This window comes from Epinephelus fuscoguttatus, linkage group LG17 (assembly GCF_011397635.1).
Source record: "Epinephelus fuscoguttatus linkage group LG17, E.fuscoguttatus.final_Chr_v1".
Taxonomy (NCBI): domain Eukaryota; kingdom Metazoa; phylum Chordata; class Actinopteri; order Perciformes; family Serranidae; genus Epinephelus; species Epinephelus fuscoguttatus.
The window spans coordinates 5,933,209-5,958,898 of NC_064768.1; the positions used below are offsets into that span (position 1 = coordinate 5,933,209).

The 25,690-nt window shown below is 41.5% G+C and overlaps 1 protein-coding gene across 1 annotated transcript; it reads right to left on the reverse strand.

Annotated features, from left to right (window-relative positions):
• Nucleotides 1-495: 495 nt before the first annotated feature.
• vps45 (vacuolar protein sorting 45 homolog) lies at nucleotides 496-18,897 on the reverse strand. Its single transcript, XM_049601582.1, has 15 exons — nucleotides 18,641-18,897; nucleotides 16,037-16,171; nucleotides 15,896-15,956; nucleotides 15,272-15,351; nucleotides 14,954-15,022; nucleotides 8,591-8,728; nucleotides 8,392-8,502; nucleotides 7,069-7,203; nucleotides 5,455-5,568; nucleotides 5,116-5,283; nucleotides 3,108-3,266; nucleotides 2,119-2,226; nucleotides 1,820-1,941; nucleotides 1,548-1,679; nucleotides 496-747 (listed from the first exon to the last, which is right to left on the reverse strand). Exons 1-15 carry the CDS (start codon nucleotides 18,731-18,733, stop codon nucleotides 666-668), a joined length of 1,707 nt encoding a protein of 568 aa, XP_049457539.1. The 5' UTR covers nucleotides 18,734-18,897; the 3' UTR covers nucleotides 496-665.
• Between the last annotated feature and the right edge of the window lie 6,793 nt (nucleotides 18,898-25,690).

Consider the following 25,690-nt stretch of genomic DNA (forward strand, 5'->3'; position numbering starts at 1 on the left):
ATTTTCTCTCCAACTCTAAAAAAAATCATCAATATTGTCATGTGTTTTTTGTTTTCATTTATTTTCAGACTCTCTTTTAGATCAGTCCGTCTTCCTGGTTTGGGTTGCTTTGCAGTGTAGACAGTTGTTGCCAATGCTGGAATAGCAACTTTATCTGCAGGATTCTCCTCCATTGAATCAGGCTTCCACCATCTTAAGTGACGTGCACACACGTCTGTATCTGTAGAACAGCCAATAAGAACGCCATCTCTGAAATGACCTGTGATTGGCCAAAGTCTCCCATCAGGACTAGATTTTCTAAAACCTGAAAACAGAGCCAAGAGGAAGTGCTGAAGTCTAGTTTTCTCTCAGACCACTTGAATATGCTCAAAGTTTATTGTAGGATTTTTGCTAAATGAATAAAACCACCTATCCTAGCTTTAACTATAACTGTTAAAATATTTCAAATGAAACCAGAATCAAACTGACAGTAATGTAATGAATAAGACAAGTCTGTCATATTTCTTGGTGTTTTATTTTAACTTAAAACATTCAGTTGGTTTGACATGAAACCACACAGACACTTCAGAGGGGGACATGGACACAGAATATAATGTTGAACTGTTCCTTTAAACACACATGAACACAAAATGACCGCAGACTGAGAGGAGGGAATGTTGTTGTTTTTAGCGTCTGCTGCCATGGCGACCACTTCCCTGTGCTCTGTCACCGCTGTGACCTGTCGCCATCATCACTTCCTCCAGGAAACTGAGAGAGAAACAAACAAACCCTGATGTCACTCAGGTACAAATACTTCAGCAATATCACACGAGAGGGAGTGATGTTGCACTGTATATTGCCACGGTTGTGATTCAGACAAGGCCGCAGGCCGAGTGCCGAAGACAATTACAGCCGTGACGATATACAGTAAGCTCCAACATCACGACCTCGAGTGTGATATTGCTTTTATACAACAGTTCAACAACAGCTTAAACACCAATGCTGAGTAAGGAAATGTTAACAGAAGGTGATGAAATAAATTATTTAAGTAAAAAAAAAAAAACAGTACCCCCAGTCTGTTGCCAGGCAACGCAGCACACACGCCAGGAACTCACAAGCTACTTTGTATTTACATTGATCTGCAACTGTTTAACTTTGTCCAGTTCGGCTGATGAAACGTTGGCAAACCTGGATGTTGGCACGGCCGGATTCAGCTTCCTCGTCCTCTCCTGACGACCACTGATAATTTAATTCAAATGTAATTTGGGGGAAAATATCCATCTTCTTGGTGTAACGCTATATAGTGTCATTTTGCGTCAATGTAGCGAGTGTGACAGTTGGTTAATTAACGGTTGTATTTATATTTATAACACCTGTGAGCGGCGTGATTTTACTGTGATGTTGTACTCCATATCAGCACTCACGGAATGCCTCTCGTCCAATCAAATTACTCGGTCGGAACTAACTGTTGTATGTATTTTTTACTCCACTATATTTATAATAATCGTTTTATCTGCCATGCTGACACAATGTGTGTGTGTGTGTGTGTGTGTGTGTGTGTGTGTTACCTTTTGGTGTTGTGTATGGTGCTTCCTCCCAGGACGATGCGGACTCCAGGTGTGCTGCGGTTCAGGTTGTAAACGGTTAGAGCTTCTTCATATGTGGTTCCACCAATAAGAAACACCACAATGTCTTGAGGCCTGTAACACACACACACACACACACACACACACACACACACACAAACTAGCATGACAATGAAGCTAAAGACATTTGGAATAAATAGGAAGTGACTTTTAGACATGTTGTGTCTCTCTGTTTTTGTGTGTGTGAATGTTACCTGTCCCTGAGACTGCTGGGCCCCAGGTATGGGAACTGACTGTCCTTTAGTCGACCTTTGATCAGCTGATCCAGAGTGTCATGAAGCAGAGGCTGATGCTGAGTGTACACATTCTCTACACCCTAAACACACACACACACACACACACACACACACACACACACACACACACACACACACAGGGAGTATTGTAATTATCTTGTACAAAATAAACAAACATTAAAATATAAACATTAAATATATAAAAGGTGGAGTGTAGGTGAGGTGTATGGTGTGCAGATGTGTTTGTGTGTACGTACCTTGAGGCCTTTGAAAAACTGTTTGGTGATGGCAACAGCGTCTGTCGGTGTGATGAGGTCACTCCCTCTGACTCTTTTTCCTCCGTACTCCACCACCGACTTCACCATCTAAAAAAAAACACACACACAAATCTTTATTAGTCAGTAAGTAACAGTCATGATAACCAACTTTAAATTGAATTACTGTAAATCTGGGGCGTTTCTAGGGAGGTCTGGGTATAAACTCAGACCCTCTAGGGCTGAGGCGAGGGTGTATTTTTTTTGGGTGGTTCCTGCTGTTCTGCCTGAAACACTACTGCCTTTCTTTTTATTTCACTGCATAGAGATTTAATTTTTAATAGTGATGTTAAGACAGGGCGGCATGGTGGAGTAATGGTTAGCACTGTCACCTCACAGCAAGAGGGTTCCTGGATCAATCCCAGGAGGGAGCCCTTCTGTGCGGAGTTTGCATGTTCTCCCCATGTCAGCGTGGGTTTTCTCTGGGCACTCCGGCTTCCTCCCACAGTCCAAAGACATGCAGGTTGGAGATAGGTTAACTGGTGACTCTCAATTGTCCGTAGGTGTGAATGTGAGCGTGAATGGTTGTCTGTCTCTATGTGTCAGCCCTGCGATAGTCTGTCGACCTATACAGGGTGTACCCTGCCTCTCGCCCGATGTCAGCTGGGATAGGCTCCAGCCCTCCCGCGACCCTCAAGAGGAGAAGCGGTAACGAAAATGGATGGATGTAGATTATGTTCTTCAAACCAATCTACAGTCATTTGTCTCTGATCAGTCTGTGAAGGTGTCTGTTAAGCAGCTCCACCTGCTGGCAAAGAGATGTTAGTGCAGCCTGACCTGTTGTAGTTTACTGATTTTTCGAACTTGCTCAGTTGTATTGTTCCAATTGTTAGTCAGTAGACTGAAAAAGAAGCCACGCTTTGTTTTGTCCTTATGATTTGTGTTGATTTCGGTGTCCAATCTAAGCCAAGTGTTTGCGATGACATCATTACCCTGCGATGCCGCTCGGACACTCCCCTCCTGTTCAGCTCATCCATCAAAGCCGGCAGGATGCTGCTGCTGTGGCGTTCATATCTCAGAGCATAGAGCATGACAAGACGGACAGCATCCAGCTCGGAGAGACGAGGATTCTGCAGCAGCCGGCGGACGTTCTGAAACAAACAGGAAGCACAAGAGACGATGAGACAAGCTGCAGACACAAACTCAGGAACTGGTTCTTACATTCTTTAATACAACAGCTTTATATTTTCACTGATGTTTACAGTTTGATTCAGCAGCTCAATGTTAAAGAAGTAAGATGTTTGTTTTATTTCATTTTTATTTATTTAACCCATATTTAACCAGTTAAGTCCTGTTGAGATCAATGATCTTTTTTACAAGGGAGACCTGGCCAAAACAGCAGCACACAAAAAGATACAGTCAAACAACCACACAGTAAAAGAGCACCTACACACAATGACAAGACTCAATGGACTCATTCATCCTTGTACTTAGAGCTTTAAAGTCAGGCAGAGAGGTGTGGTTGATGATGGTGGTTGGTCATGTGTTTGTAGGGGTGGGGGAAAAAAATCGATACAGCATAGTATTGCGATATGTTGCATAGCGATTGTATCCATACATAGGTGCCAGGTATCCATCTTTTATTGTATACATAATTAATTTCTGCAAATACACATTTCAATACAACTTTTGGTACTAGGCTAACAAAATTAGTTGCTTTTTCGGTCCACTAGATGATGCTAATTTCTAGTTTGTTTGTGTTTTTTGCCTGGTGATGCCTGTAGAGGTCTCAGTCAGCAGTATTTGGCAGGAAGTTCATCAAAAACGTCATTTGAACTCTGTTTTTAGCCTCATTGTAGCCTGCAGCTATAACTGCCTCTCTGGGCACTGTGCTCACATGTGGGCGCTTGCGCGAGACTGTGAGACATGGGCACCCTGTTCATGTGTGTTCACATGCTTTCGCTGGTCTTGCGCACACACGTGAGCACGGTGCACACAGAGGCAGTTAGAGCTACAGGCTACAATGAGGCTAAAACCAGTGTTCAAATGACATTTTTCCAAACAACTTTTTATGTTGGGGCTTCAGGACACTTGGATCACTACGGACGAGCAGTATGGAGATATTTTGTGGTTTCAATTATGTGTTTTTGGACGTTTGAATTTGGGGCAGCCTCCATTAGGTGGAGTTGTGTTGCTACTCCCTCTCCCCTTGGATCTCCGCAAGTGTTGTGAGGACTCTAAAACTTCACCTGAGCCTCCATTGGCATATGGGTGAGTAGATAATGGCTGAATTTTCATTTTTGGGTGCACTATCCCTTTAAAACACATGAACCCAGGTATGTGACTCCACCCCCATGTTTTTTCACCGACACAGCTGTACCCAAGCTCTATGGAGAAGTGAAGCATAAAGCTGAGGAATCTTTGAGTACAGCAGGAAGGGTGGCATTAACTTGTGACACCTTCAAGGTCAGTGGATTCATATATGACTATAGCGACACATTATCTCACGGAGGACTGGAGACTGCTGTCTCAAAATGCAGCACAAGAATGGAACAGACAATGTGTCTAACATGGGTGTTGCCATTCAGTTAGCAGGATACCTGCATGTAAAGTGTCTTGCCCAGGCTTTTAACCTGGCCTCTCTAAGGGCATTAAATCTGCCCACAGTTTAGTCTGTCAGGTGTATGCAGCATTTCTAACAGGTTTTATGTCTGCTTTACATCACATTTTGCTGCAATAAAAATGATTAAAGTCAGATGAACAGACGGTAAAGGAGGTAAAACTGATGGTGACAAAGTTTTCCTTTGGGGAAGTAATCTGCAGTTGGAAAATAATCAGCAATACTCAGCATATTGCAATACATTTAATATCACAATAGTATTGTAGCATGACCTAAGTATCATGATAATATCGTATTGAGGGCCCTCTGGTGTTTCCCACTCCAAGTGGTTTGTGGTGGAATGGTTGTTAGTTGGTGCTGGTTGTTAGTGTTGTAGTTACCTGCTGAGCGCTGGAGTGGTCGTTCTGACAGGACAGCTCCTGCTCCACCTCTGACACCTCCATCAGCTGACGCTCAGACACCAGCCGAGACAGCTCACCCACCACTGTCACATGTTTGGACACAGTGCCTGACATCTTCTTAAACTGAGGGTAGTTATCAACAAAAGCCTGCAGACAGAGAGAAAAGAAAAAGACAGACAGACAGAGAGACAGGTGATGCACTCTGAGGACACAAACACCAGGAAAAAAAAGTTTGGAGATTTCAACCAGCAACCTCTCAGAACAGCTGTCTGTCCATCTGTCCATTCCACTGTCTGCCTGTCTGTCTGTCTTTCTGACCTTCATGTCACTGATGGACTCCAGCTTCTGTTGTTCTTTCGGTTTTTTCTTCTGGAAATCTTCCATCAGGTTTTTAATGTTGGTGCCGATTTCTGCAAAGTTCAGGTACAAGTTCTGATGTGCGCGCGCACACACACACACACACACACACACACACACACACACACACACACCATTTTATTAGTCAATAAATCATTTTATTATTACTAATCTTGTTATTATTATTATTATAATAAATAATATTACTTAAGAAACGTATATAACACGTTTCTTAAGTTATTTGCCTTTACACATTAAAAAATTGATTTTTTTTCTTGTATGACATTTTAAATAGAGTCCGTCAGAAAACTACAACATGTCATCATACCCAGTGCCAGGAGAAGTACTCAGATCTATTACCTCAGTAAAAGTACTAATGCTACACTGTAGAAATACTCTGTTATGCAAGATTTACACTCCTGTGTCAAATTGATGGTGTATCTACTGCGTAGGCTCTGTGTTGATGTAAAGCCTACGCCGTAGCCTGGCTTGATCTCCCCAGAAATATAACTACACATTGCGGTGATGCAGACCTCCTGTCTATTTTTGTAAGCTCAAACCATTTTCCCTCAGTGGAAAGCCTTTTACTTTAATTTCACAGACAAGAAACAACAAATTGTGAAGACAATAAAGCCTCCACAAAATAGCATTTTAAGTCTTGTGTCTGATTTATCCTGGCTTCAGATGAGTAGAGGCTGCCATAGGCCTGTGCTAATAACATTAGCATGTTACATTTGTTTGGAAAACATGTTTAGCACAAGACAGTTGTTTTGTCAGTAAACCTTGAGAGCTGTAATGGAGCCGAATTTTGTAATGTTACCTTTGTTAAATGTTGCTGTTGTCCCTGGTTTTATATGAGTAGAGGAAATGTCTGCTAGCCACTGGGCTAATTTATCCTATGTAAAATGCCATAGGGTTGTGCTAAAAACATTAGCATGTTGTATCTGTGGGGAAAATATGTCCAGCAAAAGACAAGTGCTTTGTCTGTGAATCCTGTGAGTCATAATGAAGCTGGTTTGTGAAGTTGTGTTTGAAACTGTCTCTATTAAGCCATGTTTAATGTGTGTTTAATGTGTTTTTTGAATCAACTAAACTTTACAGCACTTCACAGAAACCCCACCGTCAACTAGTGTTTTGGAGGTGTAATAGCAGAGTGACACTGACACACGACCAAACAAGTATAATTGCTCACAACGGCGTAGGCCACATGCATAGACTTCAGTGTAGGCTCTGCATAGAGCTGACACACAAGTATGAATCCACCTTTACACGTAAATGTCCTGCATTTAAAATTTTGCTCAAGTTTATGTACAAAAGTATTAGCATCAACATATATTTAAAGTACCCAAAGTAAAAGTACTCATTATGCTGAATAACATATATATATTGTATTACCATTATTGATGCATTAATGTGTTTATCACCTGAAATGTAGAGCTCATTTTAATCAATGTATACTGCTGGGTAGATCAATCTATGAAAATACACCATGATTTACTATCAATTATATTCTGTATTAATCTGAAGGTAAAAGTGCTTCATTCAATGTTCTCCGTGTTCTTTGAGCAGACTCACGTTGGCGTAGAACTCGTCGTTTTCTGCAGACAGAACCACCTCCTTCAGGTCTTTGCTGATCCCCGGCACTCTGGAGAGGTCGATCCTGTTGTTGTTCAGACCCAGCAGCTCGTGGACCATTGCCTGGTACGTCCACTGAGCAACACATCAACACATTAACACATACAGTAAACACAGACACTTCATTCATAGAGAATGTGAGTGAATAAAGTTATCACTGTATAACTCATTAAGTGCCAAGGCGCATGTCAATTAAATCTAAATATGAACATGTTTTTTAGGAATAGCTCATTAAACGTGCACATTTAAGTTGATTTTATGATAACACAGGAAACTATGGTGGCCCTGAGAGCTTAATTCTCTGCAAGAACCACACAACACAACAGAAACTGTTTCCAGGGGACATTAAAAAGTGATGCACATAGCTGAATTTAGCCTTCATCTTATAATTCACCTGCCAGTAGAAATAATCTGACAAAATACACACAGTTAATTGTGAATCAGGCTAAAGTTTGCTCCTTTTACATGCCTCTTCAAGGCAGAAATTTCACACCGTTATTCCGCCTTGCTGTGCTGTGTTAAAGGTACCATCATGAAATGAGGGGACAGAGTTGTCTCACCTTTAAGCCAGCACTGGAGGTAGTAACAGCACCGAAACGATGTCTGTATGAACCACAGGTTTGCAATAATATCTAGATACTGTATGCCAAGATGGAGTTGCTCACCTGGTGCATACGCCAAAAAAAAGCAGCAGCCGATAATGTCCACAAATTGGGAAAATAATGCACATTGTTTCATCACAGAAAGTGTCCATATGAAGTTTAAAATATTATTCATACCATCAAACTGCAATATATTTTGTCTGGAATTGTTAATAGTTTGTGATTTGTTTTGGCCTTTGAATGTTACTTGGTGACAGTTTTTAAAGTAACTACAGCAAGTGAACATAATAGCTTGTTTTTGGCACTGGCTAATACTACGCTAAAGCTTAACACTAGGCTAGCAGAGGATATCTGCAATAATATCTGAATCATGTGATCACAATGTTAATTTTAAGCAAAAAAGAGAGTAGACTTGAACAGCTTCACAGGACAGAAACCATGACAACAGCAACAGTGTTTCTGTGTGAGCTATGTGCAGCACTTTCAGTTTCAGGGCCACCGTAGGGAACTACATAAAATCATGAATGCATCATTATTTGAGTAAGACGTTGAATTAACAGCAAGAAGAGATCATTGTTTCCTCTAAGTAAACTTGTGACTGTGTCAGTGCTGTTTGTGGTTTAAAGCTGATGTCATGGTGTGGTGCGCTGTGATAGGTCACCTGGTTGAGCAGCGGCGTTATGGCGTCATCGCTGCGGTCGAGGATCAGCAGCAGAGGAGGAACTTCAGTTTTCCTGAAGTCAAACAGCTCATACTCCTTTGTGATGATTTGCTGACGGGTGGAGCGTAAAGGAGGTTAATGTTAACATTTACCTGAGAGATCTGTGATAAGTGTGATGAGCATGTGTTGCTGTGGAAACCTTGACACTCTCTGCGAGGCGTTTGGACATGTCGGAGGACAGCTGGTAGCGGATCATTGGACATTTCTTCAGGGAAAGAAGGACGGAGGTCAGACCCTGAGTACACCGAGACAACATGGAGGGCTCCCAGCTCCGACCCTGACGAGTACACACAAATATGCATACAGAGAGGCCGTGGTGAACGTTATGCTGCCTGTAACATCATCCAGCATGACTGGTTTGGCAGTCGGTCAGTGATGGTCTGGGGAGGCATATCCTTGGAGGGTTACAGAGACCTCAACGTCATAGCCAACGGTACCCTGACTGCTGTTAGGTACGAGGATGACACAAAAGCCTACTAAATGCACAAAATAATGTGAAATGAATGGATTGCCAACCTAAGGGACAGCCCGTGCAGCAGTTGCTAAGTGATAGGGTACACTTTTCGAATTTCTGCTACCAATTAAAAAGAAGTATAGGCATATGGCCAATCATCCCTGTGTTCTACCTATTTTTACCTGTTTACAGACACAGAATTGGATGCAAAAAATAAAGGATGTGATTAAGAGTGATATAAATAAACCTAAAGAGGGAAAAACAGAGTACCAGTAGAGGAATCTGGTTTTATTTGGAACTCTGACATTCTAAATTAGAAGTATGTTTTCAGAAAGACAGGACAATATGTGGTCCGGGAAAGAAGCGTCATTGTCTGGGGGCACTCACTCAAAAAACATACAACAATCCGAATGTGTGGCAAACCTATCCATGGCACTAACTTATGTAACACGACAATCGTTGTTGATTTAGCCAACAGTAAATGACGTTCAAAGAACTTTTTACTAGCCAGGAGCGATGCAGGGGCAGTCAACGAGCTAACCGTAACCTGAGCGAATGTTAGCCAGCTTGCTGTAGCTAAAGCCCCGTTTCCACCGAGCAGTACAGTACGGTTCAGTTCAGTTCAGTGCACATTTTTTCTGTTTCCACTGTGAAAAGCTGTGGATGGTACCAACAGAACTGTTCCTTACCATCCCAATTTTTGGTTTCCCCTTTGCTGGAGTACCTAGCACACAGATCTAGTACTAAAAGGTGGAGCTGTGAACACTGCAGTCCGTTGATTAGTCAATAGCGGACGTCACTCTGCTCAGGGCTGAGTTGCGGCTGGTTTTGAGGCTCATGTAACCACTGCTCATACCGTGGAGAGTTTTATTAGTAAATTGTAACTATAAAATGAAAGGATGTTTTGCTGCCTCTCACAGCAGATGTAGATTGAGAAAAAAAATAACTTAATTAAGTGGGCTGACTGACAGCCACTTTTAGGGTGGAATGTTTACTTGTAATGTTACTCAATGCATCAGCACACTTTAAATTTCTTCGACCATTACGTTAGGTTTTATCGTCTGTCTTGGATGACATACACTTTCTTGAAACATTCATATATATCTTAATTATGTGACCTGCATATATGCTAATCCTCACTTGGAGAGAAAAAAAATGTGTCGCAGAGCGTCGCTCCTGTGGGCTCCAGCAACACTAAATCCCTGCACTTGCCTGAGAAGGACTAAATGCACAAAGCTGCTATTTTTAAATATCCCATGGAGAGAGACTCTCACTGCAGCCTGTTCTATTTTGTTCTGAAAATGTCGGCATGCAGCCTCATTCTGTGGACGATAAACGGTGCTAAGGTGCAGACTTCCATCTGTGTCACCAGTAATGAGGAAATACAGCGAGTGCTGGACGGAGCAGTGAGTGACAACAACCTCGCCCACATTTAGGGTACTGCTTGCAGTGGAAACACTAAGGTCTAGGTCAGAGCCGTCCTCCCTCTAAGTGAATTAAGTGGCTGCTTAGGGCCCTGTGGCCACTAGGGGGAACCCAGATGGATCCACAGTAAACTGAATTGTTTACAACAATTTGAACTTATTTATGATTTTTAGATATAATGATTAAGATACTGATATAAAGTAATGGACTCCAAAAATTTTTTTAAAAATGCTAATGATAAATGTTAATGTTTTTTCCTACCAGGCCCATCATCATCCCACACTGAAGCTGACTCATCATCAGCCCCTGGGGTTGGTTCCAGTAATACATTTGGTAAGTTTCATGTTTGCTGCCAAATTGTGGATGTCTTTCTTGGAAAATTAAATTTTGTACACAAAAGTTACTGAAGCTTTTCCAACTGATCTTACTCTCAGATCCAGTTGAAACTGCTGATCAAAGCCACCCAACATCTGTTCTTGAGTAAGTGAGTGTAGCAGTAAACTATGGCCCATCATGTTGATAGAGGTAAAAATGTAATGCATGAGGTTTATAATTGCATACGGTATCTGGTTTTGTGTATCCTTAACTGTCTATTTATGGCAAAGTACGGCCCCTGGAGCTTATCCTGCTTAGGGCCCCCAGATGTCCAGGGTCAGCCCTGGTCTAGGTACCATGTCTGAAGGGTTACGTTTGGTCTGTCTGTCACCACAAGTGTTTGGTGGAAACAAGGCTTGAACTACTCTACATAGATCTACAGTTAATTGCTTCATTATGTTAGCTGATAAGGTATTTGCAAATCTTAAGCTACTTAGTAACGTGGAGCAAATGGTCCAAAAGAAATATAGGAACACTGTAGATAGTAACATTATGTCATTCTATCAGCATGGTGCTGGTCAGTCTCATGTTTGTTGTTGTTTTGAGCGATGCTCATTTGAGGCTACAGAGCATGAGCAACAGGATGCTGACTGCAGTTCATCTAACAACCTTGGAAAGAGGGGTCACTAATAACAAGCATTTTCTTAAAGTTACATATAGAACTTTAGTTGTTAATAGTTGTTATAAAGCAGACACTGTATTCATCACTTACTTTATATAATACTTGGTACTAGGTACACACTCACTATTTACTTAAGTAGTACTTGGTACACTTGGGCCCGGATTCACAGACAAGGTTTATATCAAGCCAGGAGTAGGCCTAAGTCAGACTAGTTAAGCTAGGCATTTAAGTGGCTGGCATGAACGTGGCTTAAATTTGTCTTAGTTAGTCCTGGAGTGAGCATAAATGAGAACACCTGGGTCAAGCCTCGTTAGATTAAGTGGGAGCACAGCCTGGTAGCCTAATGGTGCTAACAAAAACCTGGAATGGAATTGAGGACAGCATTGCTGGAGGGAATTTTGACACCAAACAATGGCTGAAGCTAAAAGAACACGCTCAAAGAACTACACTGAGCATGAAAAAACTCTACTTAAACAAATTGTGGGAAATCATGCTGTTATTGAAAGTAAGAGCCATACTGCTGCTACTGAGCATAAGAAGAGGAGTGCTTGGGCTGCCATTTGCAGTGAATTCAATGCAAACAAAAATGTAACCACAAGAGCAGTACAGCAACTGCAGCTGAGATATGTCCATTATGATCCGTATATCACAGATGTCATATAGTTCTGTGACATTGTTTATATTGAATGATATCTGCCTTCACAGACTCTGTGGAAGAACATCAAATTAGATTTGAAAAAAAAAAAAAGAATACAGAGACCAGAAGAGAGAGATTTACTACTGGTGGTGGACCACCACCAAGTAAAGACAAGACAGATGAATTGGGTGACTTGTTGTCTGGAATAATAGAGGACCAGCAACCTCTGGATGGTATACCAGATGATGACCATTTGGACAGTGGACATGAAGCACTGAGCACAAATGGTAAATGTTCCAAAGAAAGTAACAGTTCTGTCAATCATTCTGTACATACAGTACAGGCCAAAAGTTTGGACACACCTTCTCATTCAATGCGTTTTCTTTATTTTCATGACTATTTACATTGTAGATTCTCACTGAAGGCATCAAAACTATGAATGAACACATGTGGAGTTATGTACTTAACAAAGAAAGGTGAAATAACTGAAAACATGTTTTATATTCTAGTTTCTTCAAAATAGCCACCCTTTGCTCTGATTACTGCTTTGCACACTCTTGGCATTCTCTCCATGAGCTTCAAGAGGTAGTCACCTGAAATGGTTTCCACTTCACAGGTGTGCCTTATCAGGGTTAATTAGTGGAATTTCTTGCTTTATCAATGGGGTTGGGACCATCAGTTGTGTTGTGCAGAAGTCAGGTTAATACACAGCCGACAGCCCTATTGGACAACTGTTAAAATTCATATTATGGCAAGAACCAATCAGCTAACTAAAGAAAAACCAGTGGCCATCATTACTTTAAGAAATGAAGGTCAGTCAGTCCGGAAAATTGCAAAAACTTTAAATGTGTCCCCAAGTGGAGTCGCAAAAACCATCAAGCGCTACAACGAAACTGGCACATGTGAGGACCGACTCAGGAAAGGAAGACCAAGAGTCACCTCTGCTTCTGAGGATAAGTTCATCCGAGTCACCAGCCTCAGAAATCGCAAGTTAACAGCAGCTCAGATCAGAGACCAGATGAATGCCACACAGAGTTCTAGCAGCAGACCCATCTCTAGAACAACTGTTAAGAGGAGACGGCGAATCAGGCCTTCATGGTCAAATAGCTGCTAGGAAACCACTGCTAAGGAGAGGCAACAAGCAGAAGAGATTTGTTTGGGCCAAGAAACACAAGGAATGGACATTAGACCAGTGGAAATCTGTGCTTTGGTCTGATGAGTCCAAATTTGAGATCTTTGGTTCAAACCGCCGTGTCTTTGTGAGACGCAGAAAAGTGTTTTGCTGGTGACACTGTTGGGGATTTATTCAAAATTGAAGGCACACTGAACCAGCATGGCTACCACAGCATCCTGCAGCGACATGCCATCCCATCCGGTTTGCGTTTAGTTGGACGATCATTTATTTTTCAACAGGACAATGACCCCAAACACACCTCCAGGCTGTGTAAGGGCTATTTGACCAAGAAGGAGAGTGATGGAGTGCTGCGGCAGATGACCTGGCCTCCACAGTCACCGGACCTGAACCCAATCGAGATGGTTTGGGGTGAGCTGGACTGCAGAGTGAAGGCAAAGGGGCCAACAAGTGCTAAACACCTCTGGGAACTCCTTCAAGACTGTTGGAAAACCATTTCAGGTGACTACCTCTTGAAGCTCATGGAGAGAATGCCAAGAGTGTGCAAAGCAGTAATCAGAGCAAAGGGTGGCTATTTTGAAGAAACTAGAATATAAAACATGTTTTCAGTTATTTCACCTTTTTTTGTTAAGTACATAACTCCACATGTGTTCATTCATAGTTTTGATGCCTTCAGTGAGAATCTACATTGTAAATAGTCATGAAAATAAAGAAAACGCATTGAATGAGAAGGTGTGTCCAAACTTTTGGCCTGTACTGTACAGTATATTCCACTGTCCGTGTCTATCTGTATTTTTATTTCATTCTAAGGACCACATGACTTTGTGAATCTAACAGTGCTCTTTTCCCTGAGGAAATTATTCTAACGCTGTTGGAAGAGCCAGTGCACAGTGACTGTGCACCCTCCACATCTGGTATGGCATCCCAGAGAAATGACATGAAAATGAGAATTCTATAGGTTGAATTGGATATGAAATTAAAAGAGAGCTGCTCAAAGAAAGATGCATGAGCAATGCTGAACAATGTAATGAAATACTGTAAGTTGTGAAAATAAACGTTTTCTTACTTGGCAAGAGTGGGAGTATTGTAGTAACCACAAACTGCGATTTAGATCAGCCTTGGTTGAGTTTCTCATTTAATTAAACGCATCTTTTTGTCTAACTGAAGTGCTACAATGTGAATGCAGCATAAGGGAATTTAATGTACAGACTTCTCAGTTCACAAATGGCATTGCAGACATTGTGAACTATTCTACACACTGTTGCTTCACTGACACCACACAAATCACCAGTTTCAAGATGAAAGGTTGCAGATGCCAAGAACCTCAAAGTGATCAGAACTGGGAGAGAACTGGGTACAGGCCCTCCTCTTTGAGACATAGAGGAAAGTCTAGGCTCAAGCAAAGTGATTATCTCCAGTGCACTTTCTTTGTACATATGAAAGCGGTTTCGGAAAGCTATTTCATCAAACTGATTCAACAGATTACTCCTATCCACAAGTATTTGTCTGGCTGGCCTCTGTAGTGCATATTGGTCTTCATTTAGATATTCCAAATACTCCATGCTCCAAAACAGTCTGTGCTCCCTTTAAACCCGCCTCTTTGAAGGATTAATTTAAGCTTCAATTTAGTCCTAGAGTAGCTCTAATCCACCCTCTCGCAGTCGGCTTTGTTTAATCCAGAACAGACTAAATCTACAACTATTTTAAGATAAGTCTGTGCAAGTGACTTAGAGTTAAGCCAGCTCAAACAGCATTTTCGTCTCGGACTAGGCTTAAGCCTTGTCTGTGAAACCGGGCCTTGATGTTTAGCTTCCTGTTAGAGGCTTTAAAGAGTTAGAAAGGTTTGTGGTTTCTCACCCTGGCGACTCCCTGCAGGTTGAGGGAGAACAGGTGAGGATTCACTGCGATGAAGTCTCCATAAAACTCCTGCACACACACGCGCGCACACACACACACACACACACACAGACGTCATATGTCAAACTTCTCAGCTTTGTGTCTAAACGATTAATTAATGCACCAATAATTTTATTAATTAATAACTGTATTGTTTGATCTTTAGACAACATGTGCACACAAAATGTCCATCAGAAATGATCTAATAACTTACTTCAATAACCAGAGTAAGTTGTAAAACAGTAAACACTGAAGATACTGGATGTTGGATGGACTCACCTGGACTTCAGCCACCACTTCCTGTTCATCAGCCTCAGCAAGAGCTTTGATCTCACTCTTACTGATGACATTACTGAAGTCTGGAACACGCATGAACACGCGCACGCACACACACACACACACACACACACACACACACACACACACACACACACACACACTGCAGTCAGAAGATTTAAAACTAAATATAACATTTAAAAAGCTCAGACAAAATTAAAAGCTTCAAGGGGTTGAACTAACCTGTATTTGTTTACATTTAGTCAAACTGTCTCCATTCAAAGTGTGTTGAATGATCTCTGAGCAGCTCCTGTTTGCGGTGTACCCACGAATGTATAGATAACTATCACTGGATAACTTTGACACTGAAGATAACTTAAAAACATGATGATTCTCAGGCAAGTTCTGCAGCTTCCTTTTTCTGTGATTTCTAAGTGGATTTATGGACGTTTATTCTGGATGGACACCACAGAAAAAGGTATCTTCATTGAGTGTCAGTCACGCTGAATCTTAAGATGTGTCTATCACGTGTGTCAGTGTGATTACTGAGTTATGACTCCGGGAAGAAAAAGTGAAATTTGATGATCCTCTATCAGTGTTAACACTTTGAGTGTTAAAGTAACTTACAGATGAAGTAGACGCTGTACTTTGGTCTCCGTAGCTCCTGGATCAGATGTTCCACATTCTCCTGCAGAAAACAAACAGACAGACACTCAGTATTATTATCACTAAAACAAATGTTATTATCACACACAGGTGGTTCTGTACCTTGGTGGGTCTCAGGAAGCAGATGGCCTTCAGGTGTTTCATGCTGTCTCTGTTCTGAGAGTCGATCCGTTCAAACAGGTAAACCTCCTTCTGCAGGATCTCTGACTGAGTGTAGACCACGCTCACTATACTGGTCTGAACACACACACACACACACACACACACACACACACACACACACACTATGTATATAAATATATATATATAATAGTGTACAGATACATCATCAGGCTCTGGGGCCTCATTACAGAAATGTCCACAATGTGAAATCCTCTCATTTCAGTTTAGGATGTCATTCAAGATTTTCACTCTTTCAGAAACATGTTTCATTACTGCATTTACAAAACAGTCTTATCTTACCTTGGGATAGGAATTTAGCTATTATCGAACCAGCCTAACTTAGGGATTTCCCAGGTTAGGAATCCTGAGTTAGGATGGCATAGATTCTGTCCTTAAATCAAAAAAACTGCCAAAAATGTGTCTGTATGGCAAAGAAGACAGGACAGCAGAAGAGATACCCACACACCAATGCAATGAGGCTGGACAGCCACAAAAAAGTTTCATAGGCTGAGATCAATGCAAAAAAACCCATCAATTTATCTAGAACAGCTATGCACAAAAAGAAGGATGCTCAAAGTGCAAAAAATAAGAAGTGATTAAAAACGGCAGCAAATGTTTCAGTCCTTGACTTTTGTCAATGCCACATGATAAGGACTCATATTTCTTCTCCTTAGGCCCAATCCCATCTCTACCCCTTAAATCTTCCACTTGATATTGAGTGCGCTCGTTTGCAAGATAACCCTTGATGAGAGAAGTGAGAAATATTAGGGTAGAGATCTTTTCCTAAGAAATGAGACACCACTTCATACAAATCGGCGTGGCCGACGTGCAGGCATACGTCACACGTAGTAGCGATGCAATGAAAATGCTGGTGTTCTGACAAATGGAGCTAGCCACTCAGAATGACCTACCAGTAGCGAAAGAATCTATCAGAATAGACTACAAGTTCTATAAATGTAGGTAAAACTAGAGCAGCTCATTCTGTCAGGTAAATATCTATCACAATGTGGTTAGAGTAGGCCATTATATAGGGTAGGAATTATCCATCAGAATATGCTACTACCTCTATAAATGTGGTTAAATGTAAGGTTGTGTTGCCTGGTATGGTTTTGGTGGGGTTTTTTCCCGTCACTTAAACGCACCATGAATGAGCAGTTTGTGTTAGAAGGTCATTCTGAGTGGTAGCTCTATTTGTCAGAACCCCGGCACCAGCATTTGTGTTGTGGCGTGTGTGTGCTATGTTTATTCTTCTCCGTCTGATGAATCAACGGAGAACAAATGCTGAAAACAGGAGGCGCCTATGACGTCTTCTAGTTCTGATCGATTTTGTTCGGGTAAGTCGATTTGTTTAAATATTTTGACACTGTGTTCAACCAAGTTGCTGATGAGTTTACGCTAGTCCAACCATCTGTTGTTTGTATAGCCTACATTCCGATCATACAGTAAAAGTTTTTTTCCAAAACTTGCTGACTTCGCATGGTATTCTGGGAAATTTCATCTTCCACTTCGTTGAAAGAGTGGGTCGGGGCTCCCTTGGAATCTAGGGCGGGTTTTAAGTGTTGGAAACCACTTCCACTACCTCACTTCTGTTTTGGGACACCACTAGCCTAAACATGAACACACACAACCAAGTGCAAGTGAGTATTTCTAGGGGAAGTATGGGTATTGGGACAGGCCCTTGTACTGCCTTACTGCACATAAACAAAAGCAACCAATCAGAGCTGAGGAGTCTCTAACACAGCTGTCAATCATATCAATCACTGGACTGCAGTCATGTTAAACAAGGCAGCCATGTTGGAAACAGTCGAGCCCACTGGCCGGACCAACTCTCTCATTTTACATCTAAATAGTACACAAAAATATGTATTTCTGAGAACATCCGAGGCAATAAACCGGCAATGCAGTAACAGAATCTTGATTCATATTTGATCAGTACTGCATAGTTTTACAGTTTGACCACAGTTCACAAGGCTTGATTGACATCTGCATCCCTTGACCCCTTGCCTCTGACTGGTTGTTCTTTTTGTTTAGGCATTGTGGCTTCAAGCAAATGCCATTAGAAGCACTACAAGGAGGATCGGGATTTCTTAAGACTATCTGTCTCATGTAAAGAGTTAGTCACATAAAGGTCTCCAACTGTAGTTTTAACTTGTAACTACCAATGCTAAATATAGCAAGAAAGTAAAATGTAAAATGTCTGTTTAAAGGGAAAAAAAAAGTGTCTGTGTATGTGTCACATACGCTGTATGTGTGTGTGTGTGTGTGTGTGTGTGTGTGTTCACATGTTAAAAAACGTTAGTGCTCGTGATTAGTGATATCATCATCTTCATCATCAGTTGCTCTGATAACATATTAGTGAACAGACCTCTGTCTCTCACTGATCAGTCCGATATTTAAACACCGTTTGCAGGATGTAAACAAACAGCCGACTGACAGACAGTAACGTTATTAACATATAGAAGCCTATAACTAGTATATATACACAGCATAACTATGTAACTAGCACTTCATATACACTGTAAACACACCCGGTGTGTCTCTTACCGTCTCTCTGTCCATCAGCAGCACCTTCATCCCGGGCCCGCTGTTTTCGATCATCTTCGAAATGTACTGCTTCACCGCGAGCGTCACGTTCATGATGGCGACGCAGAGTGTAAACAACAACAAAACAACGTCAACGACAAATAAACAACAGCAGCAGCGGTGGAGGATCTATTTCAGTCTGCTAGGAAATTTTCGGAGAAAAATCAGCTGAGCTGCTGCGACAACTCTGCTGCGAGCCTCCTTCCGGGTTGGTGACGTCTTACGTCGTACCAATGACGGTAAACTTCTTCTTCTTTTGGTTTCATGGCGGGTTGCAACCATCGCTTATTAGGGTGCATACCGCCATCTACTGTACCGGAGAATATAGTATGAGTTACTATCTATGGTTACTATCCTGAACAACTGTACATCATTAGGTAGCCTAACTAATAATCCTTTTTTTTTTTTAATCAAATAATAATAATAAACAAATAATAATAATAACAACAAAAACCAACCTTAAATTCTATAATATAATATTGTCTCCTTCACATATTCAACTATAGCTGTTGTTCCCAAAATACCCTCAGGACTCCACTCTCTACCTGTCTTACCAATCTTTTGAGGTAGTTTAGTCCTTTCTTCCCTATACTTTCGACAGTGCATCAATATATGTTCCACATCTTCTGTTATTTTACATTCCGAACACTCATCTGAAGTACTTTTTCCTATCAAAAACATTGTTTTATTTAGACTTGTGTGGTCAAATCTTAATCTTGTTAGGACAGTCTCCTCCCTTCTATTGCCTCTATACACTCCTCATGTAGTAATGGTTTTTTGAACACTATAATATTTCCTTCCGCTGTTATCTCTGTCTCATCTGTCTTGCCATTTCTTCATTATTTCTTTTTTGAGTATTGCTTTAGCTTCTCCTTTACCAAGGGGTATATCTACAATATCTCTCATTGCAGTTGCTTTTTTGGCTATTTTATCTGCTCCTTCATTACCTTTTATTCTAACATGGGCAGGTACCTAGTTGCACTTCCACCCCAATCCTATATAACCTGAACAAACTTTGCTGAATTTCCAGCATTAAATCTTCCCTGTTAGATGTGGTAGTTTGTATACTGAGAAGGACAGTCATTGAATCAACACAGAATACTACTCTGTCAGGTCTTACTTCCTCCACCCACTGTAGGCCTATGATGATTGCCATCATTTCTGCTGTGTAAACTGACATCTGATCAGGTATCCTATTTCCAATATTAATATTCATTGATGGTATATGTATTCCTATGCCTACTCTATCCTTTTCATCTTTGGACCCTTCTGTATATATATCTAAATAACTATAACACTTATGCCTTATATAATGACTTGCTAGATGTCCTATCACACTCTGCTCCCATTCTTTCTTTAACCCCATTATGCTTAGATCTATTATAGGTCTCGGGAATAGCCGGGAGGGACATTACTAATAGGCGTAGGGGTATTAAAACAAATGTTTTCCAGCCTATATTCCTACGATTTAGCCTTTGATATCCAGCCAAAGCCATTACCTTGAAATTTATTGTATTCCCAACATTCCTGAATTACACTCTTGGTAGAGTTTTCATTACCACACCCCTGTAGACAGCTCCCATATGTAAGCATAAGTTTATCTCTTCTTAGATCTAATGGTACTTCTCCTAATTCTACCTGTATTGCCTTAATTGGTGTTGACCTCATTGCACCAGTGCTTCATTTACCACTCTATCAATTTTATCTAAATGTGATTTGGCAGCTGCGCCATACACAAAGCAACCATAATCTATTATCGACCTCATCAAAGCCCTATAAATATACATCAATGCCTGTTTGTCTGCTCCCCATTCTTGCCCCCCACTACAGCTCTCATTAAATTAACAACTTGTTTGCATTTTGATTCCACCTTTCTCCACATGTGTTTTCCATAAGCCCTTTTGTTCTAACCAAATACCCAGATATTTAAATTAATCTACTTTCTCCATGTCTTGTCCATATACTTAATGGTTTACAAGGGTTATATAAGTGATCTATTGTGGAAGTGACTATTATAATGTTCCCATCTACTTTACATATTTCCGTAACTACACATTCCATTTCTGATGTGGTTTTTATCCTTCTAAATGCTATCCCATCCCTTATAAATATTACACAACCTCCACCTTGATTCTCACTTCTATCATACCTTACTGATGGATATCCAGGTAGAATAAAATCAAGGTGGGGCCAAAGCCAAGTTTCTTGAACACAAGCAATATCAGGTTTAATTTTGGATTCTGCTATAAACTTTTTGAATTCTTGACCATTCGCAATTAAGCTTCTAGCATTCCACTGCAAGAGATCGAATACCATTATAAGATTAAAAAGCATTCTGAGACCCTCCATCATTATTTGTGCTCAACAATCCATGTATATCTTCCGCTCTCACGTCTTTAACTCCTCAGCCACCACTGTCTTAATTCTGTCGCTTTTTCTTTGTCTTGTAGCTACATTGACAACTTTGCACATGAAAGCTATAAAGCTCTTCTTCTCTACAATTAAGGTGTTCTTCTCAACATTGCACGCAAACTTCTTCTTCTTCTTCTTCTCCTCCTCCTCCTCCTCCTCTTCTTCTTCTTCGTATAAGAAGAGTATAAATAAATAAATAAATAAATAAAATAAAATAAATGAAAAATGATTTAAGAAAAGAGGAAATTAAATCTTTTCCATCAGCCTTGTATCTTTTAGATATATTGATGTCTGAGTATATCATTTGGTTCCCTATAGTTAAACATATCTTGGCTTTCTCTGCTGCTGTTATCAGCGCCCTCCTTTCCTCCTCATATGCTCTACACTCCAACAGAACATGCTGGACAGATTCAGACTGACCACATGTGATTATATTTGCCATCAGGGTGTTTACCTATTTTATGTAGTGTATTATTCAGTCCCGTGTGCCCTATCCTAAGTCGTGTGATCACTGCCTCTTCCCTCCAGCTGCTGCCCATCCTTCTTCCCAACCCAACCTGTTTCTGTATTAGGTGTCTTGGATGTCCCAGTATTCTTGACACACTTTTTCCACATGTTTCGTAATTACTGATTTACCCTCTGCCCTACTTAACAGAATTTCTGTATCTACAGTGTGTGATTTAAGTGACTGTTTGGCCAGAAAATCTACCCCTTCATTTCCTTCTATTCCTACATGGGCAGGAACCCAAATGAAGCAGACCATCAGACCCCTCTTGTGTATTCTGTTCAGTAGATTATGTATTTCAGTTATGAGATCTTGCCTACATGACTTCATGGTTTGATACTTGTAAGTGCTGCCAAACAGTGTGATGCTATTAGTGCATTGTTACGGTTGTTTTCTTCTATCCACTCCAGAGCTAATATAATAGCTGAAAGCTCAACTGGATATACTGATAAATGATCTGTGGTTCTTTTCTTGATATGTACTTTGTGGTGTGGATGAAAACTGCAGCTCCTGTTCGTCCAGTATCAGGGTCTTTTGACCCATCGGTGAAACTCATTGTTTTGTCTGAGAAGTGTCGTTCCAGATAACTCTGAGCTACCCTCCCAGCAGAGACTTGCTTACTCCTTTTCTTCAGTTGTTGCTGTATTTCAAAGTTTACTGATGGTTCAATAAATAGACAGGGAGGAGTACATGAATATGGGACTGTCGGACTGAATTGTATATGATCTAAACCTGCTTGTTCTGTTTTTATGTTCCCTATCCATCCAAAGCTCATAAAATTAGAGTCATTATGTTCCCAGCAGTCCTCCAGGATGGCTTTAGCAGGCTGTAAAGTACTATGCCCTTGAAGATTGACCCAGTATGCTAACATAAGTTTCATTCTTCTGTTCTGTTCCCCCCATTTCCACTTGTATGGCTGCTACTGGAGAGGATTTATATGCTCCACTACATATCCTCAGTCCCTGTGCCTGCTGTACATCCAGCTTTTTAAGATGACTTTCTGCTGCTGATAAATACCCTATAGACACGTAGGCTAGTGTTGCTCTCATAATTGTCTGATATATATTTAACAGTGATGCTCTGGTTGCTCCCCAGTCTCTTCCTGACAGGCATCTTAAGAGACTATTGACCCTTTTGCACTTATCCCATACTTTATCAATGTGATGCCTCCAAGTCAACTTTTCATCCAACCACATTCCTAGTAATCTTATGACTCTGACCTGCTCAAATGTTTGGCCATATAGTTTCAAGGAGATCTCTTTGTGATGTCTAGTAAAACATATCCCTTGTGTCTTTGCAACAGATAACTTAAAGCCCCATTCATCTGCCCACTGCTCCACCTTCTCAATTGCTGCCTGCAGTCTCTTCTGTATATAATTCAGATTCCGTCTCCTTATCCATAAGGCCCCGTCATCAGCATACAATGACTTCCCTATACCTCGCTCCACTTGCTCAAAAATATCATCGATCATGACATCAAACAGGACTGGACTGCAGACACTTCCCTGTGGTGTTCCATTCTCAACTAGATATATTTTAGAATATTCTGTACCCACTTTAACTTCTATTCTTTTCCCAAACATGAAATGTAATACCCAGTTGTACAGTTTTCCATTTATACCTAATTTATTGAGTTTGATGAGTAGTCCCTATTTCCATAACATATCGTATGCTTTCTCTACATCAAAAAATACAGCAATCACCATTTCTGTTGGTCTGAGCTTTCTTTATTTCTGATTCTAGACATAAGACACTATCCATTGTCCCTCTTCCCCTAAGGAATCCACTTTGATAATTAGACAATATTTTTTTACTCTCTACTAAATATGTGCAAAGCAATAGTGAGCACAAGTTCTGCGCAGAAATTAAGGAGGAGTGGGTTTATTCCTAGCATGAAACTAGCTAGCAAGCGATTTAACATAGGTAACAATAACATTAGTATTCTTGTTAACTAGCTTAACTTGCTATCTATTAATTAGTCATCATTTAGCTAACGTTATCTACATGGAGCTTACACGGGTTGTTTGGGACAAACTGTGCAAGGTTTTTTGCTTCTTGCTAGCTGGTTTGTTGAACATAGTTAAAACAAAGCAGCATTGCCCTGCAGCACACGTCTGGTCTATGCGATTGATTCAGATCACAACAGGACAGCATGTGTAGGCAGGGCATCGAGCACACCATAGAGCTGATCTGGGAGCTGTGTATTTGGCCACATATGGGAACATTGATCAGATGCTGTGTGGCAAAAGATATGCAACCCCGGGTTTGTGCTCCTATGAGCCATCTTCCAGGCCTAATGAAATCTTGGCCATTGACTTCTCATTGCTAGAGCCTGCTAGGGATGGGAGGGAACAAGTGTTGGTGCTGACAGATGTTTTCTCAAAGTTTACCCAGGTTGTCCCTGCCAGAGATCAGCAGGCTTCTACAGTGGCGGATGTGCTAAGGAGTGGTTCTACAAGTATGGTGTCCCAGCTCGATCACACTCTGACCAGGGTTGCAGCTTTGAGAGCACCATATTCCAGCAGTTGGGTCATTTGAAAGGAATTAAGAAGTCCAGAACCACTTCCTATCATCCCCGGGAAATGGCCAATATGAACGTTCGACCCTCCATGACCTCCTGCACACCTTGTCAGCTGACCAGAAACACAAATGGCCAGAGTATCTCCAGCAGGTGGTGTTCAGCTATAATATTATGCCACACCAAACTACAGGTCAGTCGCCGTTTTTGCTGATGTTTGTTCGTGAACCACAGCTGCCTGTAAACTTTCTGCTAGGCCGTGTTGAGGAGCCCACTACAGGCGAAATCTGCGACTGGGTCCGGGAGCATCACCGACGACTGCAGGTGGCCGTGGAGAATGCCCGGCAAAGGATGAAATGGGCTGCAGCCCATCGGAAGGAGAGGTCAGACCAACAGGCCCAGGGGGAGATGTTACCAGCGGGACAACCTGTTTACCTCCGTAACCTCTCCCATAGAGGGAGGGATAAGATCCAGGATGTCTGGGCCCCTGAGATCTTTCAAGTGGTGAAGCCCACCGGCAAGGAGGTTCTGTGTATGCCGTCACTCCACTGGACCGATTGACAGAAGTACACCATGTACATCCATCTATGTTTAGACCTGTACATGTTCCTGACCCTGTCCCTACAGCTAGCCCTAGCCAAGCTATGATAAGCCCTGATGTTGAGGAGCATGACCTGTGCGTGGTGGTACAACTCGCAATTAGACCAGTGAGCACTCGGCCAGTCACACAAAAGACTCCGCTTGAGGTGAGCCCAGTGTCACACTTAGGAGCTCCTGATGCAGCTTCACCTAGGGCTGCAGCTAGCTCCAGTTCCTGTCCAGTTTCCCCTCCTGAGGCAACGAGAAGGTCTACCCATGCGGACAGCCGGTAGACATTCAAATCCCCACCACTTGCCAGTGACAGTAAGGAGTAGGGCAAATGGGGCTACAAATTCCCAGATACTTAGCCAGCAGTTCTGTGCCAACACTATTCAGACCCTGGTCTTAGTAAATTGTCGGCCCATCAATTTAAGACCCCCAGGGTGGAATGCAGCCAGTTATGTTCCTCTTGAGCCACCGTATAGGGTCAGGCAGGCCTCAGCCCCTCCTACTTCCTATTTTTCAATTTGTTTGGCTCAGTATATAAGCCCACACCTCACTCTTGGTACAGTTTTTTTGTCCCTCTGCTGTTTTCCTTTTTCTAAGTGAAATGCCGTGATTTACCCTCTGCTTTGTACCTTAGATCCTGCTCCACAGCGACCCTTGCTCCCCAGTGTATTTGACCTTCTGTGTGAGAGGTCCTACAGTAGTAGTCAGGCAGGAGAGGTAAAGATCAGTGTTGCATTTTGTTTTATGTATTTGGCAGTACATTAATTCATTAATCTGCTCTTTTTGTAGATGCTACTGCCACTGCTGTTATGTTCATTTTGATTTTGTTTTATACTTGGTGATTTTGGTTTGCTCATTTTGTTTCTCTTCTGTTTGTTTGAGTTATGTTGGTGAAATCCTGAGCTAGTTTGTGAATCGCCAGCCAGCTCTTTGTGAAACTCTTGTTTCCCCCAAGAGGTTAATGTTATAGTGTGACAGTACTGTGCAT